This window comes from Suillus discolor (genome assembly GCF_016758755.1).
Source record: "Suillus discolor strain FC423 chromosome Unknown F5147scaffold_5, whole genome shotgun sequence".
Lineage (NCBI taxonomy): Eukaryota > Fungi > Basidiomycota > Agaricomycetes > Boletales > Suillaceae > Suillus > Suillus discolor.
The window spans coordinates 111,074-131,107 of record NW_024541252.1 but is presented as its reverse complement, the minus strand read 5'-3'; the positions used below and the strand labels follow the sequence as shown (position 1 = coordinate 131,107).

At 48.4% G+C, this 20,034-nt stretch overlaps 7 protein-coding genes and 1 non-coding gene across 8 annotated transcripts; 4 read left to right on the top strand and 4 right to left on the bottom strand.

The window, feature by feature from the left end:
* Positions 1 to 946: 946 nt before the first annotated feature.
* Positions 947 to 2,243, top strand: F5147DRAFT_768415 (NADH:flavin oxidoreductase/NADH oxidase; the record flags this gene model as incomplete). Its single annotated transcript, XM_041440969.1, has 3 exons — positions 947 to 1,640; positions 1,691 to 1,971; positions 2,106 to 2,243. 3 exons carry the CDS (start codon positions 947 to 949, stop codon positions 2,241 to 2,243), a joined length of 1,113 nt encoding a protein of 370 aa, XP_041297915.1.
* A 1,289-nt stretch (positions 2,244 to 3,532) lies between these two features.
* On the top strand, positions 3,533 to 4,902 carry F5147DRAFT_627719 (uncharacterized protein; the record flags this gene model as incomplete). The annotated part of the gene is made up of 3 exons (XM_041432720.1): positions 3,533 to 4,226; positions 4,277 to 4,557; positions 4,698 to 4,902. The coding sequence occupies 3 exons, from the start codon at positions 3,533 to 3,535 to the stop codon at positions 4,836 to 4,838; spliced, it is 1,116 nt and encodes a 371-aa protein (XP_041297914.1). The 3' UTR covers positions 4,839 to 4,902.
* A 4,265-nt stretch (positions 4,903 to 9,167) lies between these two features.
* F5147DRAFT_298941 (uncharacterized protein) lies at positions 9,168 to 12,056 on the bottom strand. The gene is made up of 8 exons (XM_041429096.1): positions 11,974 to 12,056; positions 11,803 to 11,910; positions 11,708 to 11,747; positions 11,565 to 11,646; positions 11,345 to 11,507; positions 11,096 to 11,292; positions 10,899 to 11,043; positions 9,168 to 10,846 (listed from the first exon to the last, which is right to left on the bottom strand). The coding sequence occupies exons 4-8, from the start codon at positions 11,601 to 11,603 to the stop codon at positions 9,189 to 9,191; spliced, it is 2,202 nt and encodes a 733-aa protein (XP_041297913.1). The 5' UTR covers positions 11,604 to 11,646; positions 11,708 to 11,747; positions 11,803 to 11,910; positions 11,974 to 12,056; the 3' UTR covers positions 9,168 to 9,188.
* On the bottom strand, positions 11,651 to 12,823 carry F5147DRAFT_298969 (uncharacterized protein). The gene is made up of 4 exons (XM_041429097.1): positions 12,325 to 12,823; positions 12,155 to 12,259; positions 11,974 to 12,102; positions 11,651 to 11,910 (listed from the first exon to the last, which is right to left on the bottom strand). The coding sequence occupies exons 1-4, from the start codon at positions 12,604 to 12,606 to the stop codon at positions 11,761 to 11,763; spliced, it is 666 nt and encodes a 221-aa protein (XP_041297912.1). The 5' UTR covers positions 12,607 to 12,823; the 3' UTR covers positions 11,651 to 11,760.
* A 571-nt stretch (positions 12,824 to 13,394) lies between these two features.
* F5147DRAFT_670725 (uncharacterized protein) lies at positions 13,395 to 14,981 on the top strand. The gene is made up of 4 exons (XM_041435552.1): positions 13,395 to 13,805; positions 13,854 to 13,892; positions 13,943 to 14,068; positions 14,126 to 14,981. The coding sequence occupies exons 1-4, from the start codon at positions 13,510 to 13,512 to the stop codon at positions 14,742 to 14,744; spliced, it is 1,080 nt and encodes a 359-aa protein (XP_041297911.1). The 5' UTR covers positions 13,395 to 13,509; the 3' UTR covers positions 14,745 to 14,981.
* A 454-nt stretch (positions 14,982 to 15,435) lies between these two features.
* On the bottom strand, positions 15,436 to 15,525 carry F5147DRAFT_t23. The gene has a single exon. It is a non-coding gene; the product is annotated as a tRNA-Ser (tRNA).
* Positions 15,526 to 16,657: 1,132 nt separating this feature from the next.
* F5147DRAFT_768410 (cytochrome P450) lies at positions 16,658 to 18,383 on the top strand (the record flags this gene model as incomplete). The annotated part of the gene is made up of 11 exons (XM_041440968.1): positions 16,658 to 16,856; positions 16,909 to 16,935; positions 17,055 to 17,139; positions 17,190 to 17,338; positions 17,395 to 17,491; positions 17,547 to 17,652; positions 17,726 to 17,765; positions 17,838 to 17,981; positions 18,044 to 18,054; positions 18,117 to 18,247; positions 18,302 to 18,383. The coding sequence occupies 11 exons, from the start codon at positions 16,658 to 16,660 to the stop codon at positions 18,381 to 18,383; spliced, it is 1,071 nt and encodes a 356-aa protein (XP_041297910.1).
* A 376-nt stretch (positions 18,384 to 18,759) lies between these two features.
* F5147DRAFT_670717 (SGNH hydrolase-type esterase domain-containing protein) lies at positions 18,760 to 19,983 on the bottom strand. The gene is made up of 5 exons (XM_041435551.1): positions 19,852 to 19,983; positions 19,677 to 19,792; positions 19,539 to 19,621; positions 19,064 to 19,489; positions 18,760 to 19,008 (listed from the first exon to the last, which is right to left on the bottom strand). Exons 2-5 carry the CDS (start codon positions 19,768 to 19,770, stop codon positions 18,877 to 18,879), a joined length of 735 nt encoding a protein of 244 aa, XP_041297909.1. The 5' UTR covers positions 19,771 to 19,792; positions 19,852 to 19,983; the 3' UTR covers positions 18,760 to 18,876.
* Positions 19,984 to 20,034: the final 51 nt, after the last annotated feature.

Here is a 20,034-nt window from a genome sequence, read left to right as displayed (position 1 = left end):
GGGGAGCGAGCGTGCAAAGATCATGTCAGCAGAGTTCCTGGCTTGACAAGCAATCATACTAGTGATTGTGCAGGAACAGAGGAAGGACTCGAACCGGCCGATTTGGGAACTTGATGGTTCCAGTATTTAAAATTTAGTATGGCTTCTTTCATGTGTACGACTCACCTTATATGGCACGTGGTCACTATTACATAATGAATAGTGGTCATGTAGACCATGTGGTGCATGCGTCTGGCTTCTTCATCTCAGATGTACTTCTTTCTTCCGTAGACATGTAGCTTACCAGTGAGAGGGTCGCGTAGGACCTGAGGTACTGCTACAGTATGATGAGCTGTTGCGGATGGAAGCCGCATTTGAGAAGGATGCACTGTTAAGTGAATGGATGGGCAGTTGACCTTATCAGCTAAGAACGATTGTGCATTAATATCATACGGACTCCAATGGGATGTGCTGCTGCTTCGGCAAGAGTGCACCAAAAAACTGTCCATAGCGAACAACCAGGGATGTTGGTGGTGAGAATTATTGAGTCAGCTGGTCTTCCGTCGCGATAAGTCAGGCTATTTGGAATCCTTGGCTGTCCGTACTAGACGGATTGCCACTTGTCGGATGACGCGGACGAATTGACGTCCATAATTTTGTCGTGTATCGTTAGTTAAAAATAAGTTTATCGTTGACTTTGTTTCAAACTCAGTTTTACAAGTCACATCACGATATCGGTTGGACTTCGGATCTCAGCTGTTCGTCGTTCGAAGTTGTCAAAGTGTTATCGGTGCGAGAGTCCTTCAAGTTACATGTCACGCGAACTGAACTCAGACGGTTCATCCCATGCAGCAGGGTGCATCGATGGTTCATCACCACGTTGGTTTCCTCATGCGGCAGACCTAATCCAACAGCCCGAGTATATGATCTCCTGATATGCCCCATACGCACCTTCACAAGGCCCACGATGATGCCCACCCTCTTTACACCCATCCAAGTGGGCCACATGAAAATCAGCCATCGTATCGTCCTCGCACCCCTCACTCGTTTTCGCACTTACCCTACCCACGTCCCCGGGCCCCATGCATCCACCTACTACGCACAACGTGCATCCCTCCCGGGGACACTCCTCGTCTCCGAAGCGACCATCATCTCCCAGGCTGCTGGTGGGAGGGACTTTGTCCCAGGGATCTATACCCAGGAACAGGTAGAAGGATGGAAAAGCGTCACCGATGCTGTACACGAGAAGGGTAGCTTTATATTTTGCCAACTGTGGGCAAACGGGAGAGCTGCATTCCCAGATGTTCTCGCCAAAGAGAATAACTCCCCGCTTGTATCTGCCTCTCCTATCCCACTTTCTATCCGTCCTACTGCAGTCCCGCGCGCACTCACAGAAGCAGAGATAAAATCATACATCGCCAGCTTCGCCACTAGTGCCAGGAATGCTATCGCAGCAGGCTTCGATGGCGTCGAACTCCATGGTGCAAATGGATACCTCGTGGACCAGTTCTTGCAAGAGGTGAGCAACACCCGGGAGGATGGATGGGGCGGGAGTATCGAGAAGAGAGCAAGATTTGCGATAGAGGTCGTGGATGCGCTTGTTAAAGAAGTCGGCGCTGAGAAGGTCGGCATCAGATTAAGTCCATGGAGTCCGTATCAAGGTGTGTTCCATCTCTGTGACTTGTTTAATACCCGACCAACATTCATGCAGACATGGGCCTCCCCGATCCAAAACCACAATTCTCCTACCTCGTCAACGAACTCAAGAAGTACGACCTCGCCTACCTCCACGTCATCGAGCCACGTATCAGCGGAAGCACTGATGTGGACGCGCCATTACAGAGTAACAACGATTTCCTGCGCGAGATATGGTGCAAAGAGGGAAAGAGCGGGGTGTTTATCAGTGCGGGTGGGTACACACGACAGACTGCAATCGAGACAGCGCAGGAGCATGGGGACATGATAGCATTTGGCAGGTTGTACATTCCAAACGTAAGTCCTTCTGTCCATGTTCGATCTTCTTTGTCCATTGTCCTTGCCCATCATGTGTGCTGACGGCTTCCTCTTCCCACGCCTGGGTCGATCTTTTCCATATTCTGCCCTCTATTGCCACATTCTTTCAACAGCCCGATCTCCCTGCCCGACTCATACACAACCTGCCGCTTGCTAAGCCTGACCGTGCAACATTCTACCTCAATGGCGATCTCACTGAGAAGGCATACATCGACTTCCCAGCGGCAGATGTACTAACAGAGGTGAAATAGTGAATGCTAAGATGGTGAAGGTGAATTTCCAAGATCGGGAGGTGCGTTGTAGGGGAGATGAATATCATTCGAGGATAGCCATAGACCTGCCTCCGAGATGCATTGCTGCATCGACCTCAAATAGATGTAGGCTATGACACGATGATACCATACCCCGTGCGTAAGTTGTGAGCCATTTTCGCCTCCCGAGGTACGCATGGGGTATGAATTTCTTTTGACAGCGGCTGTGTTAAGTCGGTTGCTTACGATTGACTGATCTTGTTTTCCCGTCCTCAATCGCATATGGGGTTGCACTAGTACTCATTTTCAAAATATGGGTATGCAGACTCAGACGGTTGGGAATCTTTGGGAATTCACTTGAATGGTGCGCAGCCACAATATTTGTTAGTGAAACCTTGACGATCCATGTGTTTTTTATGGCAGGCACTCCCATGTACAGTCATCTAAGGAAGTGCTCTGGATGTTGACGCTATGTGGTTCTTCACAAAGTTTACCAACTCAGTGCAGTGCTAGTACAAACTGTCCAGGTTTGACACCCAATCCACGAATCTCCCATTGAGAACTGTCGAGTACTGACTCGGATACATGTAGTCTCGTTACTATATAAGTCTTTCGATTCAAGAAATTTTGGGCGTTCGGCCAAGATGTTGGTGCTTACGCGCTGTCTTTCAACTTAACTATAACATATCCCAGGAGGGACTCCTCTTATCAGTATCCAACCGCTCAATACAGTCTTACTCGTCCTCAGCTGGTACGTAGGACCATGTTGACCCTGGCCCACCTTCGCTGTGTGGGGCAAGAGACATCGTGAGTTTTCTTGTTTTCTGGTGCGAGGCATTTTAACTCAGTGCCGTGCAGGTGACATCTCACAGGTCAACACATTGTTATGCTGGCGAAAACAAACACTGTATACTCGGATCGTCTATCCTTCAAATAGGCAGTGAACCTGTTAACTGGAAACACACTTTAGCTTCTCTTAGCTGTTTTCGCTGGTACGTTTACATTCAGAACATCTACCGCGTGTATATGCTTGCGCGAACTGGGTTCAGAGCCTCAGGTAAAATTGTGCAAGATGGCTGGTCCATGGGATATTAGAATTCCTACCAGGAGTCACGTTCAAACTTCACGTGATGTGTCGCGGGTGGTGCGTCGATGCATCTTTAGCTGAGAACGCTTTCTCATGGCGGCCGACTGGTACACATCATTCCACGCCTGTCAACAATGCCCGAGTACTTATACCTCGCACAGCCCAAAGACCACCCTTACGCACCTCGCTCACTGGGCTCACGATGACGCCCACACTCTTTACGCCCATCCAAGTGGGTCACATGAGACTAAGCCACCGTATAGTCCTTGCCCCCCTCACCCGTGTTCGTGCCTACCCCACCCACATCCCCGGGCCTCATGCAGCCACCTACTATGCACAACGTGGATCCCTGCCAGGAACATTCCTGATCTCCGAAGCGACCTTCATCTCACAGGCTGCTGGTGGGAGGGACTTTGTCCCAGGGATCTATACCCAGGAACAGGTAGAAGGATGGAAAAGCGTCACCGATGCCGTACATGAGAAGGGTAGCTTCATATTTTGCCAGCTGTGGGCACTCGGAAGAGCTGCAGTCCCGGATGCCCTCGTCAAAGAGAATAACTCCCCGCTAGTATCTGCCTCTTCTATCCCACTTTCCATCCGCCCTATGGCAATCCCGCACGCACTCACAGAGCCAGAGATAAAATCATACATTGCCAGCTTCGCCACTGGTGCCAGGAACGCTATCGCAGCAGGCTTCGATGGCGTCGAACTCCATGGTGCAAATGGATACCTCGTGGACCAGTTCTTGCAAGAGGTTAGCAACACCCGGGAGGATGGATGGGGCGGGAGTATCGAGAAGAGAGCAAGATTCGCGATAGAGGTCGTTGATGCGCTTGTCAAAGAAGTTGGAGCTGAGAGGGTCGGTATCAGATTAAGTCCATGGAGTCCGTTTCAAGGTGCGTATTGTCTCTATTCCTCATTTTATGCTGGACCAACATTTATGCAGACATGGGCCTCCCTGATCCAAAACCACAATTCTCCTACCTCGTAAACGAACTCGAGAAGTACGACCTCGCCTACCTCCACGTCGTCGAGCCACGTATCAGCGCAGGCACTGATGTGGACGCGCCATTACATAGTAACAACGATTTCCTGCGCGAGATATGGTGCAAGGAGGGCAAGAACAGGGTATTTATCAGTGCGGGTGGGTACACACGACAGACCGCAATCGAGACAGCACAGGAGCACGGGGACATGATAGCATTTGGCAGGTTGTACATTCCAAATGTAAGTCTTTTGTCCATGTTTGATCTTCTTCGTCCATTGTCTGTGCCCAAGTGTGCTGACAACTTTCTCTTCCTGCGCCTGGGTCGATCTTTTCTATATTCTATCTCTATCGCTAACTACTCTCCACGCTCTTCCAATAGCCTGACCTCCCTGCGCGACTTATACACGACCTACCGCTTGCTAAGCCCGACCGTGCAACATTCTACCTTGCTGGCGATGTCACTGAGAAGGGATACACTGATTTTCTAGCGGCAGACGTACAGGCAGAACAGAAGCCATGAATGTAATTTTTTGATGACCAACATAGTGGAGGTGAGCATCTCTAAACAATAACCAAGATCAGGAGGTACGTTGTGAGATCTTTGATTCCATAGAGGAGACGTGTTGAACTTCACAGTTTTCAAATATTTTTATAAATGAGTGCATAAGCTTACTAGCCTAGTACCTATCTGATGAACTTGGGCTACCAAGGATGCGATGCCACTTAGTTTCAGGCAGTTGTACCACCATTCCGCTTCATCAAATGTAGTTCGGCTGCGGTGGGGCACTTCTTTAGTTAGATCGAAGTGTGTATTGTTATCATTTCACCTCACAATGTCCCTTGAGAGACGATATCAGACAAACTGTTGACCGATCGCTGGACCTGGTCATTGTTGTTCTGTTCGATGCAGCATATATCTATATCACGCCACACGCAGCATCACGACATTACGAAACTAGAGATAGACGGTCAGTGGCATTTGAAGTTGAAGGAGTGGGACGTGTCGGCAAGGACTTAACCAGCTTGTCTTCGGAGGTGATCAGTAGGTCTTGAAGACCATCTCTGGACCATGCCTCCGCCTGAGTTCCGTAATGGGAAATGCAATATACGATAGCTGCAGTCTGGAGTGTGTGAAACGAGGTGCACTGAGGTTGTCAAAGAGGATATACAGGATATACAGTTTTCGAAGTCGACTCCACTGACACAGTATTTCGCAGCATGGAGACAGACATTTTCATCTCATCTTCGGGAAAAGATGACATCAATACTTTTCGTGGCAAATATTTCAAGTTTCTAGACTGCCTGTCGCTGTCGCAAGAAAGAATACAGTCGCATTGGACAGGGTGGCCCATCTGATGTAAGTAGGATAGCTGGTAGGTACATACGCATGCGAGAATGAGGTGCAATGTAGGTCATTTTCACTGGACTCTACCGCACAGGAACCACCTGGCGAGGACTGTCAAGCACTTTGTCTCCGGAACAAGTTCAGCATCTAGTGGCGAATGGTCGCCAGTCATTGCAGAAGCATTATTTGTTGTGGTCCGCATGCTTGCTGAGGCTGCTCCAGTAGTAATATTGGACATCCCCAGTGCGCCGGCGTTAGTCCTTGGGACACCAGCATTAGATGTGTGGGCCTTTTTGCGAGGAGGATGTGATGGCCGTGCTAAATGCCTTTTTCCACTAATAGCATTTGCATTGCGCTACAGGTGAATCAATGAATAACAGAGGGATATAAGATCATCAGAGAAGACATACATATTTACCCCGTGTGGCGAAGATATCCACAACAGCGATCTTACGAGTGCGTGGAGTAGGACTCTGAGAAGTAGAGGAGCGAAATGAGAGACGATTGATGAGTTGTTTCATGCGGGAACCTTCGGCATGACGCTGTGATGTTGTTGGAACAGTGCGAGTGTTGCGTTGAGTTTGGGAGCGCATGTCAAACTGGAAGCAGGGTAAGATGAGCAGGCTGTGATGAATCTACTACATGAAGTCTTACATCATCGAAAAAGCCCCGAGGGATTCCAGCACGTTTTGGTCGAGACTTTCCAGTAGCAGTGATGTCAGTGACAGTGTAGAAGGACAAGTGTGAAAGCGTACATCTGGTTTGGAAGACCGAGTGCGGTGCCGATCCTGTATGTCACCAGAAGTCAGTATATATGCGGGTGTGTCTGAGAAATCTAGAAACCTTGTGCACGGACTGTATGATAGGTTAGTATGAAACATAGCACAACATGAGAATTTGCTCGCCTGCTTAAATTCTTCTGACTCAGCCCGATCAACCTCCCATATGCGAACGAGTCTATCAACACAACCAGTCGCGATGAACTGGCTGTCCTCGGAAAAAGTGACGCAATACAGTGCATCAGGGTATTCAAGTGGCTCGCCAAAAGGTTCCAATGTGGTCAGGTCGAAGAATCGTGTTGTTTTGTCGCTTGACGCAGTGGCGAATTTCGTGCCATCAGGAGCAATGGCCAATGACTGGAGAAGATCAGTGTGCACATCAAATTGTTTGATGATTTCCCCAGTGGCAGCGTGTGAGATTCGAATGTCGTTGAAATTCCCACTGATGAGATGGAGACCATCTAGAGTGAACATGACCAGCCATGCCCGCTGTTCTATCTTCAGTAATTCTTCTCCGCTCGTTGTGTCCCATATGATAATATGTGTTTCGGCGCCTGCTGCTAGTTTACTCCCATCAGGAGAGTATGCCACCGAGTGTGCCTCACCGCCCATTTGGAATGGTCCAAGGGTTATATTGCCTGTCTCCCTCTGCCACACGCAGACTGTTTTATCGTATGATGCACTTGCAAATGTTTTGCTGTCTGGCGCAAACACAACGCTCCAGACGTCCCTCCTATGTCCCTTGCACGTGTCTGAGACCGGCACGCTCAGGCTTTTCGTTGTAGGAACCTCCCATACCAGGATGCTTCCATCCCTTGAGCCACTAACAATCCAGCGCCCATCGGGAGATACTGCAACCCTCAAGACATAGTCACTATGACCCAATAAGGGCTTCCCCACTTGTTGTCCTGTGTCCAGGTTCCATAGCCGAAGACTTTTGTCGTCAGAGCAGGTGACGAGGAGACGGGTACCAGGGATGAAAGCAATGCCTCTCACCCAGTCTTCATGACCCTTGAGCATTATTTCAGCCTGAAGTGCCTTCTTTCGAGCAAGAGGTGTGAGAGCTTGTGGAGATACGGCGTGATTTGACATTGGATCTAATTTTCGTTATCGATGAGCAGGAATATGGGACGGGAGGGGATCAGATACTTACATGCGCTATAATGGCAGGTTGGTGGGGAGTGATAAGGAATTGTGCCACTTCATCTTATCGCAGTGGCGCAAGGCGCCTATCGTTTCGGGAAAATGACCAGAATACAACGATAAAGTTGTTGGTAACTGACACTCAAGCTGCCCGCAGAGATGTTGCGCAGGACATACCATGGGATAATGCCCTTGTGAAGAGCAGGGTACGATTCTCGTTAGGTCAAGTACTGATGATGTTCATGCTGGGAAGGACAACTTTGAATAATTTTCGTCTGTCATAAGCACTTCTAGTGGGAACCGCAATCCCATGTCCTCTCGAACGAAGATAAACTCTCGTCTGTATCTTCCCACTTTATAACACCTGCTCTATTCTGGCCCCATATGCCTTTACTGACCCAGAAATAAAACCATACCTTGCAAGTTTTGCTGACGCTGCAACTTGAAGGAACTCCAATACTGGCAACATAGAAATCAGTACAAACATACTTATCCTTAGTTGAGAACCCCTGAACGCTGGCCATATCTTCCACGTCTGCTAAGATCAAAAGGCGTCAACAATAAAGATCCGAAAGATGGTCAGAGGCCATACCAAGCTGGTCCGAGGCGTTGCACACCGGGGCCCTGCCCGGTAGGTAGTGAATCATCATATGTTCGAGAGACAGCTCACTTCAACTATGGGACCTGGGGAGATGTATACGTGCGTGGGCACTGGAATATTGTGCTTGACGCTCTATTCAGATGGCCTCAGCGCAGCCCAACCTCCTTGCAAGCGCAAGTGCAGTCCGCTAGCTCCACCCTGTTGTGCTTTTCGCCCCCCGGCACACCAAAGGGAGTTACACGGCAAGGTGGGCGGAGCTCTGGGGCACATGAGCGCAGTGCGCTAGCTCTGCCTTGTTATGCTTTTCGCCCCCCGGCACACCAAAGGGAGTTACACGGCAAAGTGAGCAGAGCTCTGAGGAGCGGCGCAGCAGCCAAAGTGCGCAATTGGTACTAAGAGCGCGTGGATTTAAGAATATGAATAGCGGTGGACAAAAACTTAGGACATGGATGCGACAAGGGAAAAGTCACGGTGTGAATGGCGGATATGAAACGAAAGAAAGGTGCCGGGTTGCCGTGACGATTCAGAATTATGTAAAATCTGGGACGGGCTGATAATGATCGCACAAAATTTCCTTTTCACTCCATCATATTTCAGTTCTATCTAAGGTCGCTACATAACTGTGCTTCAAACCAGTAGTTTGTTGGCCCCATGTACCATGGTCCATTCCGCTTCATCAAATGTAGTAGTCCGGCTGCGGTGGGACACTTCTTTAGTTAGATCGAAGTGTGTATTGCTATTATTTCACCTCACAATTCCCCTTGAGCGATGATACCAGACAATTGAGCTGTATGAAGTTGACCGATCGTTGGACCTGGCCATTGTTGTTCTGTTCGATGCAACACGCAGCATCACGACATTATGAAACTAAAGATAGACGGTCAATTGCATCTGGAGTTGAAGAGAGACAGAATTCGGAGATGTATATGTTTACATCGTGAATCGTGCAAAATGATCTAGTGTAGCATTGGCAATCTTAGTGCTTGGAGATACACTGCAAAACTACAATATCTCTAGCGCCCTAATGTCCATCGTGTCGTCAATAGAAGCCATGTCCTTGACCTTGGCAATGATAAGGTGGTCCGAAGCAACTCTCTTATACTCCCCACCACGCTGTTGCGCTAGCAAAAGCGCACCAAAAGGTTGTCCAAGGCGAACAACCAACCTCAACTCTCGCAAGCGAGCCTCCGAATCAGCTAGCTTAGAGTCTACAAGAGAACCACGGACAGATCTGTCTGTTCGAGAGACAGGCTCAGTCCAATCGTCCACATCCTGTGCATCATCTGCAAAATCAGGCTCCGCAAAGTCAGGCAGCCCAAGATCATGACGGTTCCATGGACGGACAAGCAAAAATGTCTGCTGAGTGGGCCGTGTCGGCGAGAACTGAATCAACTTGTCTTCGGAGGTGATTAGTAGGCCTTGAAGACCATCTGCCTTGATGTCATAAGTGAAATATGTCTCCGGGTCTGGACCACGTTTCCGCCTAAGTTCAGTGATTGGAAATACGATGCAAGGTAGCTGCAGTCTGGAGTGTGCGAAACGAGGAGCACTGAGGTTGTCAAGGAGGATATACAATTTCGAAGTCAACTCCGCTGACACAGTGTTTCGCAGCATGGAGACAGACATGTTCATCTCATCTTCGGGCAAAGATGACAACATACATGGCGGAGCTTTGTATGATGTAATGTCAGCTGGGAGACAGCTATTGAACTCGGATGCTTTTCCGATCCAGTCAAGGGGAGTGATATCGCCTGAATGCGCAATAATCTCCTGCAAGAGTCGTCCGAGCGCGTTTTGTCTCTTCTCGCCGTAGATCACAGGGAGATGGACGTGGAAGATGCCAAATAGTGAATACGCGATGTCTTCTTGTAAAGTCGTGACACGGCTGGATGCCCATCTAAGTTTCTCTCGGGCGCCTCTCGTGCCCGGGCGGAAGGCGACGAGGGCTTGTGCATCTATACCTGTTGAATCCTCCAACTCCTGCATGATAGCGACAGACGTCTTGTGATTGGGAGAGCGATCATTGAGATACAAGGTCCAATCTTCTCGATAAAAGCGAACAGTGTGAGGAGCAAGGAATTCCTGCACAGTCCACCCCCGAGTGTTCCAAGTGCTATTTGCGAGTGCCCCGGGTTCCGACCAAGGCAGAACATCTGCCAGGTAGATAATTGTGAGCGCTGAGTGGCGGTACCAGACAAACATGGAGTTGACTGATTCTTGAAGTTCAAAATTGTTGCTCTGGTCGATGCAACATGTATCGCTCCACGCCCAGCGATACCCCGCGTCACGAGCGGTTTTGCAGAAGGTTTGCAGTTTTGCTATGGTTCCGAATGGCATTATGGTGTACACGTCCTTGTCCTGAATGTCGTGCAGCCGTGGCTCCTTATTCTCCCACCTATGCGATAACATTACCCAACTGAAATATTCCGTGACTATGGCCTTGATGAGCTCCGTTTGGAGGGTTGCATGCGCCATCAATGATGATAAGACTTCTTTGTATTTTTCGCTTTTAATGAAGGTGTTGATTTGTGTTTGTCTATCACACAAACGCCCAGTGAAGGTGTTGATGAGACGAAGTGGGGCATTTTCTAGTTGAATGTGGATAGCTCTTTGAATGGCGTCATGTGCTTCAGATGGACTGACATATTGCTGACGCAACTCTGGGGAATGGATTAGCCATCTTCTATTCGACGCAAGGTACGCGGTGCTTACCTCGTATCTCCGGGTCAATCGCATTGTCCAACTTGAAAAGCATGATTTTTAACGCCTTGATCGCTTCATCGTAGCGTTGTACTTCATGAAGCACTGCATACTTCAATTTGTACACAGTATAAGACGAATGGTTGAGTTCAATGACCTGTACATCGCTGGTATCAGCACTTGAGCTCGACAATAAACATCACTCGCACCTTTTCTGCATCGTCAAGGGCCTCTGTATAGAGCCTTCGTGTCAAATTTGCCTTACTTCGGCGCGCAAAAAGAGACTCGCATGAAGAGTCCAGGCTTATCCCTGCTGAATACAGTTCAACAGCCATTTCATAATTGCTCGCAGTAACAGCTTCGTCTCCCTTTGTGACACAACGTGAAGTACACTTGTACTTGAAGGCTAAAGGACACTAGAATGAGTCTCGATTTTTAGATTGTTCACAACCACTCACCGGCAGACCATTCGTGGTAAACGGGCTTCACAGCCTCGCTAATCATGAGCATCATATACTGATGAGACCCAGCCGCTTCAATCACACGATCAGCACAGAGAAACGCTTCACAACGTCTTTGGTTGGCGGTCTGCCATAACCAACCGAAGTCCCAGCCGAAGAACTGCAATGCATATGATCAATCAGTGGGGATATCCTCTGAGGCTTCGTAGTGATGTACCTCCGTGAACGTACCCATGAACCCATCCAAGTTATGCATGAGTTCACCCGGTATAGATTCATAAAGTGTTGGACGTAGGAACCTGTCAGCGATAGTAGTAATACCGGCCGTAAGTTGATCAGCGGCTTCGCTGTAGTGCCCACCCTCAAAAACAATCATTGCGCGTTGCACATGAAGGTATGACTGGCGAGTATATTCAAAATGAAAAAAAAATTGTTAGGCCTGACGTAGGACTCACATCGACTATGTGGCACTGAAGTGTCTCTGAGGACTGACAGGCGGCGGCTAAATCTTGAACCCGTCGTATCGCTTCATTGTGGCGACTTGAGTTGAAAAGCGCAATAGCCTGGTAAAAATTACATTGGAGTCTTAGTATAAAACACACTATTAGAAATAACGAAGAGAGTACCTTAATTAGTAAGATCTCGACAGTCATTCGATTGTGATTTGAAGATGAGAGAGCAAGATCAAAAGCTTCCATGGCATCCCAAAGTTGATGCTTGGCGCAGAGGGCAATGCCTTTAGAAATATAGCCCTTCTGCATCAAGTATGTTCACATTCAGTATACGCATCGAAGCCAAACAACTTACGATGAATGATGAACAACTGCCGGGCTCTTGGCGACTTTCCTGGGAATGAGTGTTTGTGCCGCCGTGATCGCTAGATAGCTCATTGTTGGTAACATGACTGCAGGGCTGCATGTCGCCGTCGAGAATGACTTGAATGTGGATTGAATAGACAAGGAAAGGGGATAGCGTACCTGTGTGAAATCGCGTCCGATTTCGATTTGTATCCTGACGGATTTGTAGAAATTATCCATGCCGCCCTGATAATCGACGCCGAGCTGTACGAAATCACCATCTTTGAGCTGATATGGTGCGCTCTCAGAGCCTGGACAGCTTATGTGGAAAATGATTGAGGAAAGTGCCTGATGACGATTTGGTGTCCTTGATGTAAATCTTGCCATTTTCTGACCAGATTTCTGCATGGAGGCGAGAGAGTACACGCGTGTCAAAGGTAATTTCGTTCGTGGATTGGGCATCTAAAGCTGAATGACCTGAGAAGCGACCAATGCGAATGGGGGTGTCGCCGTCTGTGAGGTCGCGGAAGATTGGCTCGAAATGGAAGGTGTGGTTGGAATCGACGTACGGGACCAGGCAGATGCGGTGGGTGAGGGGGTGTGTGGCAATGGAAGAGGGAACATCGTTGACGGGTGTAGTGCGTGACAATTCGGTGGCTGGGGGTCTTGAGGAGGTGAGTCCTGCTTTGAAAGTCTGGACAGTGCCTGGAGCAGAATGATATCGCTGTCGGGAAGGAGGATGAGGGGTTAACTTGCGAGGAGGTAGGCCGGAAGTGGCTGGTTCAGGAGAATTTGAGGTTTCTCTTCGGCGTCCGCGCAGAAAGGAACCCCAAATAGTCATGGTTTGACGGTAGAGATCATGGAGAATCACTCAGCTGAATGTCGGTACTTCAAGCATTATTTATAATCACCATCCTGAGCTGCAGTGCCCTGAAAGCGAACAGCCTGGCTTCAGGCCTGGTTCTCGTAAGTTCTTCAACTATAGCTTTTGATTCTCCCACCATCTGTCAAACGCTGTTCCTAGACTTTGTATTAGAAAATCAATGGCTGTCTTATATACTGATTACTACTTGCCTCATTTCTTGTCGATGATTGATCATGTACATACCTTTCCTTGCCATGAGCACTTCAGAGGAACTGCGACCTCAAGACAACCCCGCGTTATGATCTTTCCTCTTTAGGACACCCGTCAGGTCCCGGCCCCTGTTCCGGCCCCACCGATCTGAGTATAGTAGAGTTTTACAATGGCGCTAACCCATTAGAAATTGTTGAGGAGTCTGAGCAAGCTAATTACAGGGTATGATTATCATTAGGGGCTACTGAAATGATTACGTCTGGTTCTTCAAAGCTTCATCTCTTGCCACCATGAACGTCTCTGGTCCCTCGCGACTGCGTGGTCCACGTCCGGTCCCTGGTTCAAGAGAAAAAGACAGCTATGAGGATCTTACCCGTACGATCGCTGAGCTAGGTCTTTCTGATGTCGAGAGATTGCAGAGCCTATATGATCACAAAGAGCGTCGAGCAAAGGGGCCCTCTGATCGCGAAGTTGCTATCGTATTGTTGATGCAGAATGCCCGAGAACTTGCGCAGTTTAATGCTGATCTGGCACTCGCCCAGCGACTTGCTGTTGATGGAGATGAGGAGCCTGATCCTACAGTTAGGTCAGGCTGCATATTGTGGAATTCACCAAAGCTAACATTGTTAAGCAGGCCAGCAACAGCTGTTGCTCTCCAACGCGACATTGAAAGGTACGCACGCGAGTACAATGCTCCTTTGGAGTCACTGACGAGAACTTCAGAACTAGATCAAACATGCAAACATGGAGTCAATTGCTTGACTCCTTTCTTTTGACGCCCGTATCAAGTGGTCAGACAACACCAACCCCAGGTCAAGCGCCGACTATAACGGCTAGATGTCCTCATCGGTGAGAGCTGTCATGATACCGGTGTAATGCTTAAACCGAACGAACCATCATACTAAGTAGGGCAACTGGTCACATCTGTGTGATTTGTCATGATCCTATCTTTGGAGAGGAAGTTCTGGCACCATGTAATCACTTCTTCGATATCAGCTGCATCATCGACCTATTCCGGTCAGCCATGCGCGACGAGCGCCTGTTTCCTCCTCGGTGTTGCCATCAGAACATTCCGCTACCGCAAGTTCGGCCTCACTTGACGCAGGCATTCCTTACTGAGTTTGAACTCAAAGCCCAAGAATATGGGACTCTGAAGCGCGTTTATTGTGTCGAATCAACGTGCAGCCGTTTTCTCGGACCATTACATGACGGGGGTTCCTCAAAGATCTTTACATGCCCGTCCCCTACATGCATGACGATGACATGTGGAAAATGTCGTGGGAGATACAAAAGATTCACCCACTCCTGCACTCCCGATGCAGAGACTGAGGTTGTACTCACGCTTAGCCGCGCCTCAGGATGGTCCCGTTGCCCAGGCTGCGCTCAGATGATTGAGCTTAGCGTAGGGTGTTTCCATATGAGCTGCCGATGCAAGACGGAGTTCTGCTATCTGTGCAGAGCATTGTGGAAGACTTGCAAGTGTCCCCGATGGGACGAGTCTAGGCTGCTTGCTCGCGCACAGTGAGATCGTGGGGTGAGTGCTCTGCTACAGTTGTGGAGCATGCTCATCTTCCTCGAGAGGCACCTGGAATGAATGGTTGAGTCACCGCTTGTTACTTGCTGCCAAAATTCCCCTGGCTCACGTAAAGTACTGGTTTGGTGTTGGTATTCCGGAGAGGAAATACGATGATCACTGGAAGCAGCCATCAGGGAGGAACAATCAATATATACATTCCGCAAAAAGTATGAATTTTAAGGTCCTTGACTCGTGCGTTGATATTGTGATCCGGCGCTATACTCTTACACTCCCCACCACGCTGCTGCACTAGCAGGGGTGTGCCAAAAGGTGGGCGATCAAGCAAGGCATGATCTGCATGGTAACTTGAGACCCTTCGGGCCCACCTCGAATTTGAAGTAGACAGTACCACAACTAGATGGTGATACTTGAAACACCGCAACCGTTGGAACTGATGAGCACCATGTTGAATTCTAAAGACAGTCTAAGTGTCATCCGGTTGACCTTGCGAGGCTCGAGATCCGAGTCAGAGTAATCGTCGGGCATAATGACAAAGTACTCACCAGCCACAGCTGTATATCATGGTCAACACTTTCTCTGCTCACAGCATCCAAGGTGCCGGGTACCAACTTCTCAGATTCAGAGATATGAAGAAAAATGGCGTGATGCTCGACGTTGACGGGGTTGCAAGGACAAAAAGCGACACCAGCAGGATTTGAACCTGCGCACGGGAACCGTAAGAGATATCTGTGATTCGAATCTCTCGCCTTAACCACTCGGCCATAGTGCCATGGATGAGTATACTCAGTTGTCCTTGTCAAGGATACATCTGAACGTGGGAAGAACGCACGTACCCACAGGGACAATACTCAACGTATCTATTGTCGCGCACGACGTCTGCACTTCTCTCAAAATACGTGCGCTCTGGCTCACAAGCCTACATGGGTCAAGCCCGCCAAACCAATCCCGAATACAGATGTCTCCTTACAGTCGATTCCGAGTTAGAGGAAAGAGCCTGAGATGAGATAACCAATTTCAAGACCACCGTGACGACACAGTAGATCCCGCCCGTCCGGTGCACTGAAGCCTCTACTTCCTATGGCTCGGCCCCTCATGTCACACGTGTGTCCTACTCCGACCACTATCTTCACTCCCAATATTGCAGAAGACCAGCTTGCGCCATTTTTTCGAGCACCTCTTCCATTCCCTTCGAACAGTAGCAAACGAGCTCCCACAGATTCTTGCTGGTTAATGGAGGGAAGAGTGGGCTATCTGATGCAGTTTGCTCTGGGGTATGAGAAGACTGATGTTAGCGCGCACCGTGATAAACACTCTAACCAAGAAGACACCGATGCTGGAAGACAAACGGAAATCTGGCTGACTTGAACACATGCAGCAGCCTGAGTCATTTCTTGCTATCTTACTTCTACATTCAGATCTGAATTTTGTTATCTATTCGCGGACCGTGCACCACGTTACCGTCTCTCGAAATGCCACCCATAGCCGACATTTATTTCATCAACATGTCAAACCAAGTCGCTTGCGGAAGAGGAAGAAAGCGAAACCAAAGGTGATTACACCACCCTCCGTCGAGCATCTGGGATCCTTTATGGAACAAACTCTCGAATGGGCGGCTAATGTCCGTACATCTCGCACTTAGATACGGACGCGACTCGCCATAAGAGCGTTTCAATGCCGTTCAAAGTGACTCATGTCTCGTTGAATAACGAGTACCGGTCTTACATCCGAGATCGTGGCTCGGACCGAGTTGGAACAGGGGCACCGGTAGCCAGTACTCATTTCCTTCTAATGTGTTGCTTGTAGGTTCACTTTGATATCAATACGAGATGGCTTCCTCTCATCTGATTGTTCGCTCCACATCTCCGTTGGGTTACTCATTCTCTGCTAGTACTCAGTAGACCATGTTGACAATCACAAATGTTACTTGGCTGGACCTACTATGCCTTACAACCGGAGTTTATCTGGTAAAGCAGGTGGTCGCCAAGAAGAAACCTGTACTATATCCACCTGGTCCCCCGGTGTGGCCTCTCATTGGCAATATTTTGGATATACCTTGTATCAAGCCCTGGCTCACATTTACTGAGTGGGGTCAGAAGTATGGTGAGTGCCTCCCTCTTTTCCAGAATCATGTATTTTCAAAATCTTTCTGCAGGTGATATCGCGCATGTCGAGATTCTGGGTCAGCACATCATTGTGCTGAACTCTGTCAAGACTGCAATGTAAATGATGGACAGTAAAAGCCTTGTGTACTCTGATCGTCCTGTTTTTCCTATGGCTGGCGAACTTGTTGGCTGGAAGGAAGCAAAATTGAGGAGGTCGAGACTCGTCGATTTCTGAAGCGTGTGCTTGCGAAACACGACCAACTGCAGAAGCATGTTCGACGGTATGTATTATCTATCCTCGCAATGATACGATCCTGAACTTCTGTTATAGTACTGCTGGTGCTGTCATTCTGCACATCTCTTATGGTTACAAAGTGAAAGAGAACGACGATCCCTTCGTTGACCTTGCAAACCACGTTCTAACCCAAACCTCAGAGGCTGCAGCTCCCGGCGCCTTTATGGTCGATATTTTACCATCCTGTGAGCTATATTATTCGATCCTTTTCGTTGGCTTCTGATGACCGGACAATCTTTAGTGGCAAAGGTCCCCGCGTGGTTCCCTGGTGCTAGTTTCAAGCGTATAGCACGTGAATGGCGTGGGAGCCTCGATGAGATGGTTTCTGCACCCCATGAGTTCGTCAAGGATCAGATGGTGACCAATTTGCAGTTTTGCGAACATTTATTGAAGTCCAAATTTTACAGATCGCTGGCATCGCCCCTATGTCTTTTACTTCGAATCTCTTGGAAGCTATGATGTGTCTGCTTTGTCCCTATACGCTGGTGGTTCTGACACAGTTTGTTCTTACATATTTTATGCGTATTTCGTTCGTAACATTATTTATTTACCAACGGGTATCTAAATCACAGGTTTTCCCCACTGTGTGGCTAAAGACGATATCCATGACGGGTACTATATTCCAAAAAGCTCCTTAGTAATGCCTAACATTTGGTTGGTGCTCCCCCTTCGATTGATGCACAGAATATAATGCTCTTAATCGCGACAGGTTCGTGCTTACCGATCCACAGACATATGCTAACCCCTCGCAATTCAATCCTGAGCGCTTCTTGGCTAAGGACGGAACGGAACCTGAGACAGAGCCCCGCACAATGTGCTTCGGCTTTGGTAGACGGTAAGCATAAAATTGGTCCTGAAACTGATGGGAATGCTAACTTTTTGCTCTGCAGTATTTGCCCAGGTATGCTCAACTCGCATCAATCAACGAACCGTATATGACATTGACTTGCTTTTGATGTACAGGTCTTCACCTTGCTGATGCCTTCCATTTGGATATCCACTGCGATGTCACTGGCCGTGTTTGATATTTCCAAGGTTGTTGAGAATGGTGTTGAGATCACTCCTGAAGTTGAACCCTTACCGGGTGTGGCCAGGTATGTCGCATATCTTGTCATGCGCAAGGCAGGCCTAGATTGACACACTCCAAGCCACCCCAAACCCTTCAAGTGTTCTATCAAACCTCGCTCTGCAACTGCCCTTGGACTCATTGAACAAGATGCTAACTACTAAGCTCACGATGGTGAGACCGGAGAAACGCGCGGGGATGACACACACTCAGGAATTATGCAATATGATATTTGGAGTTCGGGAATCATTTGCTCCGCGGAACTTTTGTGGACAGTGGACGCAACGAACGAGATTATGTACTCATAATATTAACTTCGATATTCCGAATCATGCTGATTCAGTTCAGGATACACCCGCTCTACGATATCGACGATACCCTGACTTATGATAGTCATGTGGTCGGGACTGTCACAATCATGATATAGCCAATGTGAAAGTCGGCTACGTCCTTAGGTCACACCCACAGCACCGGGTTCCCAATCCTCCCGCTCATCTCGCCACATGCATGAATACAATCTAATATGTCACAAATCAAAGAGATACGTTCACGTAGTCATTTGATATTCCGGACTAAAATTGCGCTTTCCGTTTCATCAGAGATGATCTTGGATTCTGTACATTCACTTGGTCCCAGCTGCATATAAATGCATCAGCGTCACGCAGCAAAAACAAGTCCAAAGAGGACACACGGTACAAACACAGTTTGCATCTTTCCATGTGCTTCCCAAGTAGGGTCCAATTCGGGATACACGCGCTCCACAATGTCCATGACGGCCTGGAAGACGATCTTTAATCTTGGAAGTTAGCAAGCCTGACAGGTCGGGATTCAAGTTTGCGCGTACGTTGTAACCATCACTGGTTAGATGTAGCCCATCTTTCAGGTATTTTTCGCATGCTTCTTCACTTCTACCAGCACCATCGAATATCTTTGTCCAGACGTCTGCGACGGGCACATTCTCTTTCTTACCTACTTCCTTGACAGCTTCCGCGTACGACCTCGTAGTCTCGAATACACGTGGACTGTCAGGCTTGTCCCATTGCTTCGTATTTACTGGCGGTGGGGTGATCAAGATTATACGGGTCTCAGGGGAATAGTATGCTGAAGTTGGCGATTTCACCATTTGAATGATATGGCTCAAATTAGTTTTGTATCTGTCTATCGGGACGTGCCGTAGGCTGGGAGCAGGTGCAGCGTCATTGGCGCCGTACCAGATTGTGAGTAGCTTGACCTGCGGAACGTGATGTTGCTCATGCTGTTTAGCAAAGATCTACAAATATGTCCGGCACGATTTATAAAATGACAACATTGGATTTCACCTGCTCGCAAATTGGAATTGCCCAGTCCGTTTGATAACCCCCGAGGCCACGATTGATAACATCGAGCTTCCGAACGTACATTTCTATAGGTCGCAGCCTCAGATTCAAGTTCATACCAAATATTTGTTATATGCGTACCTGCAAGTAACTGTGCGAAGCCTCCTTGCTCCCATCCACGTTGAGTAAGGGAGTCACCGACGAGCATGACGATATCTTGTGTATTGGCCGCCATATCTATCTAGATCTATCTTCGCCTTTCGAGGTCACAGACCGATCAGTATTTGATAGATATCCAAAGACAGTAGACATTTACCTGTGATCGCCCACCCAATCGCTCTATTCAAAGGTTTGAAATGAAGGGGTATCAGGCTGTATCATGATGATCTTATAAACGCATCCTTGGCTTATCATGTATGCTAACGGAATTCCGCATTGGGAGTCATGTGGGCTCAGTTCAGAGGACGGGTTGGGCGTGTTGCGGCACGGATGCGGTAGT

Bases quoted from the DNA above. Each gene is read 5' to 3' on its own strand.
- F5147DRAFT_298969 (XM_041429097.1), bottom strand. From the start codon at position 12,606: ATGCCCAATCCACGAACGAAATTACCTTTGACACGCGTGTACTCTCTC. The intron at 12,103-12,154 runs GTAAGTTGTTTG...TACTTGATGCAG, and splicing joins GCAGTTGTTCATCATTCATC to AAGGGCTATATTTCTAAAGG. The intron at 11,911-11,973 runs GTACTCTCTTCG...AATTTTTACCAG, and splicing joins TCGAGATCTTACTAATTAAG to GCTATTGCGCTTTTCAACTC.
- F5147DRAFT_298941 (XM_041429096.1), bottom strand. From the start codon at position 11,603: ATGCATAACTTGGATGGGTTCATGGGTACGTTCACGGAG. The intron at 11,044-11,095 runs GTGCGAGTGATG...AGCGATGTACAG, and splicing joins CCCTTGACGATGCAGAAAAG to GTCATTGAACTCAACCATTC. The intron at 10,847-10,898 runs GTAAGCACCGCG...TCCATTCCCCAG, and splicing joins GATTGACCCGGAGATACGAG to AGTTGCGTCAGCAATATGTC.
- F5147DRAFT_670717 (XM_041435551.1), bottom strand. From the start codon at position 19,770: ATGGCGGCCAATACACAAGATATCGTCATGCTCGTCGGTGACTCCCTT. The intron at 19,622-19,676 runs GTACGCATATAA...TGCGACCTATAG, and splicing joins CTTCGCACAGTTACTTGCAG to AAATGTACGTTCGGAAGCTC. The intron at 19,490-19,538 runs GTGAAATCCAAT...ACATATTTGTAG, and splicing joins CAATTCCAATTTGCGAGCAG to ATCTTTGCTAAACAGCATGA.
- F5147DRAFT_670725 (XM_041435552.1), top strand. From the start codon at position 13,510: ATGAACGTCTCTGGTCCCTCGCGACTGCGTGGTCCACGTCCGGTCCCT. The intron at 13,806-13,853 runs GTCAGGCTGCAT...ATTGTTAAGCAG, and splicing joins GAGCCTGATCCTACAGTTAG to GCCAGCAACAGCTGTTGCTC. The intron at 14,069-14,125 runs GTGAGAGCTGTC...CATCATACTAAG, and splicing joins ACGGCTAGATGTCCTCATCG to TAGGGCAACTGGTCACATCT.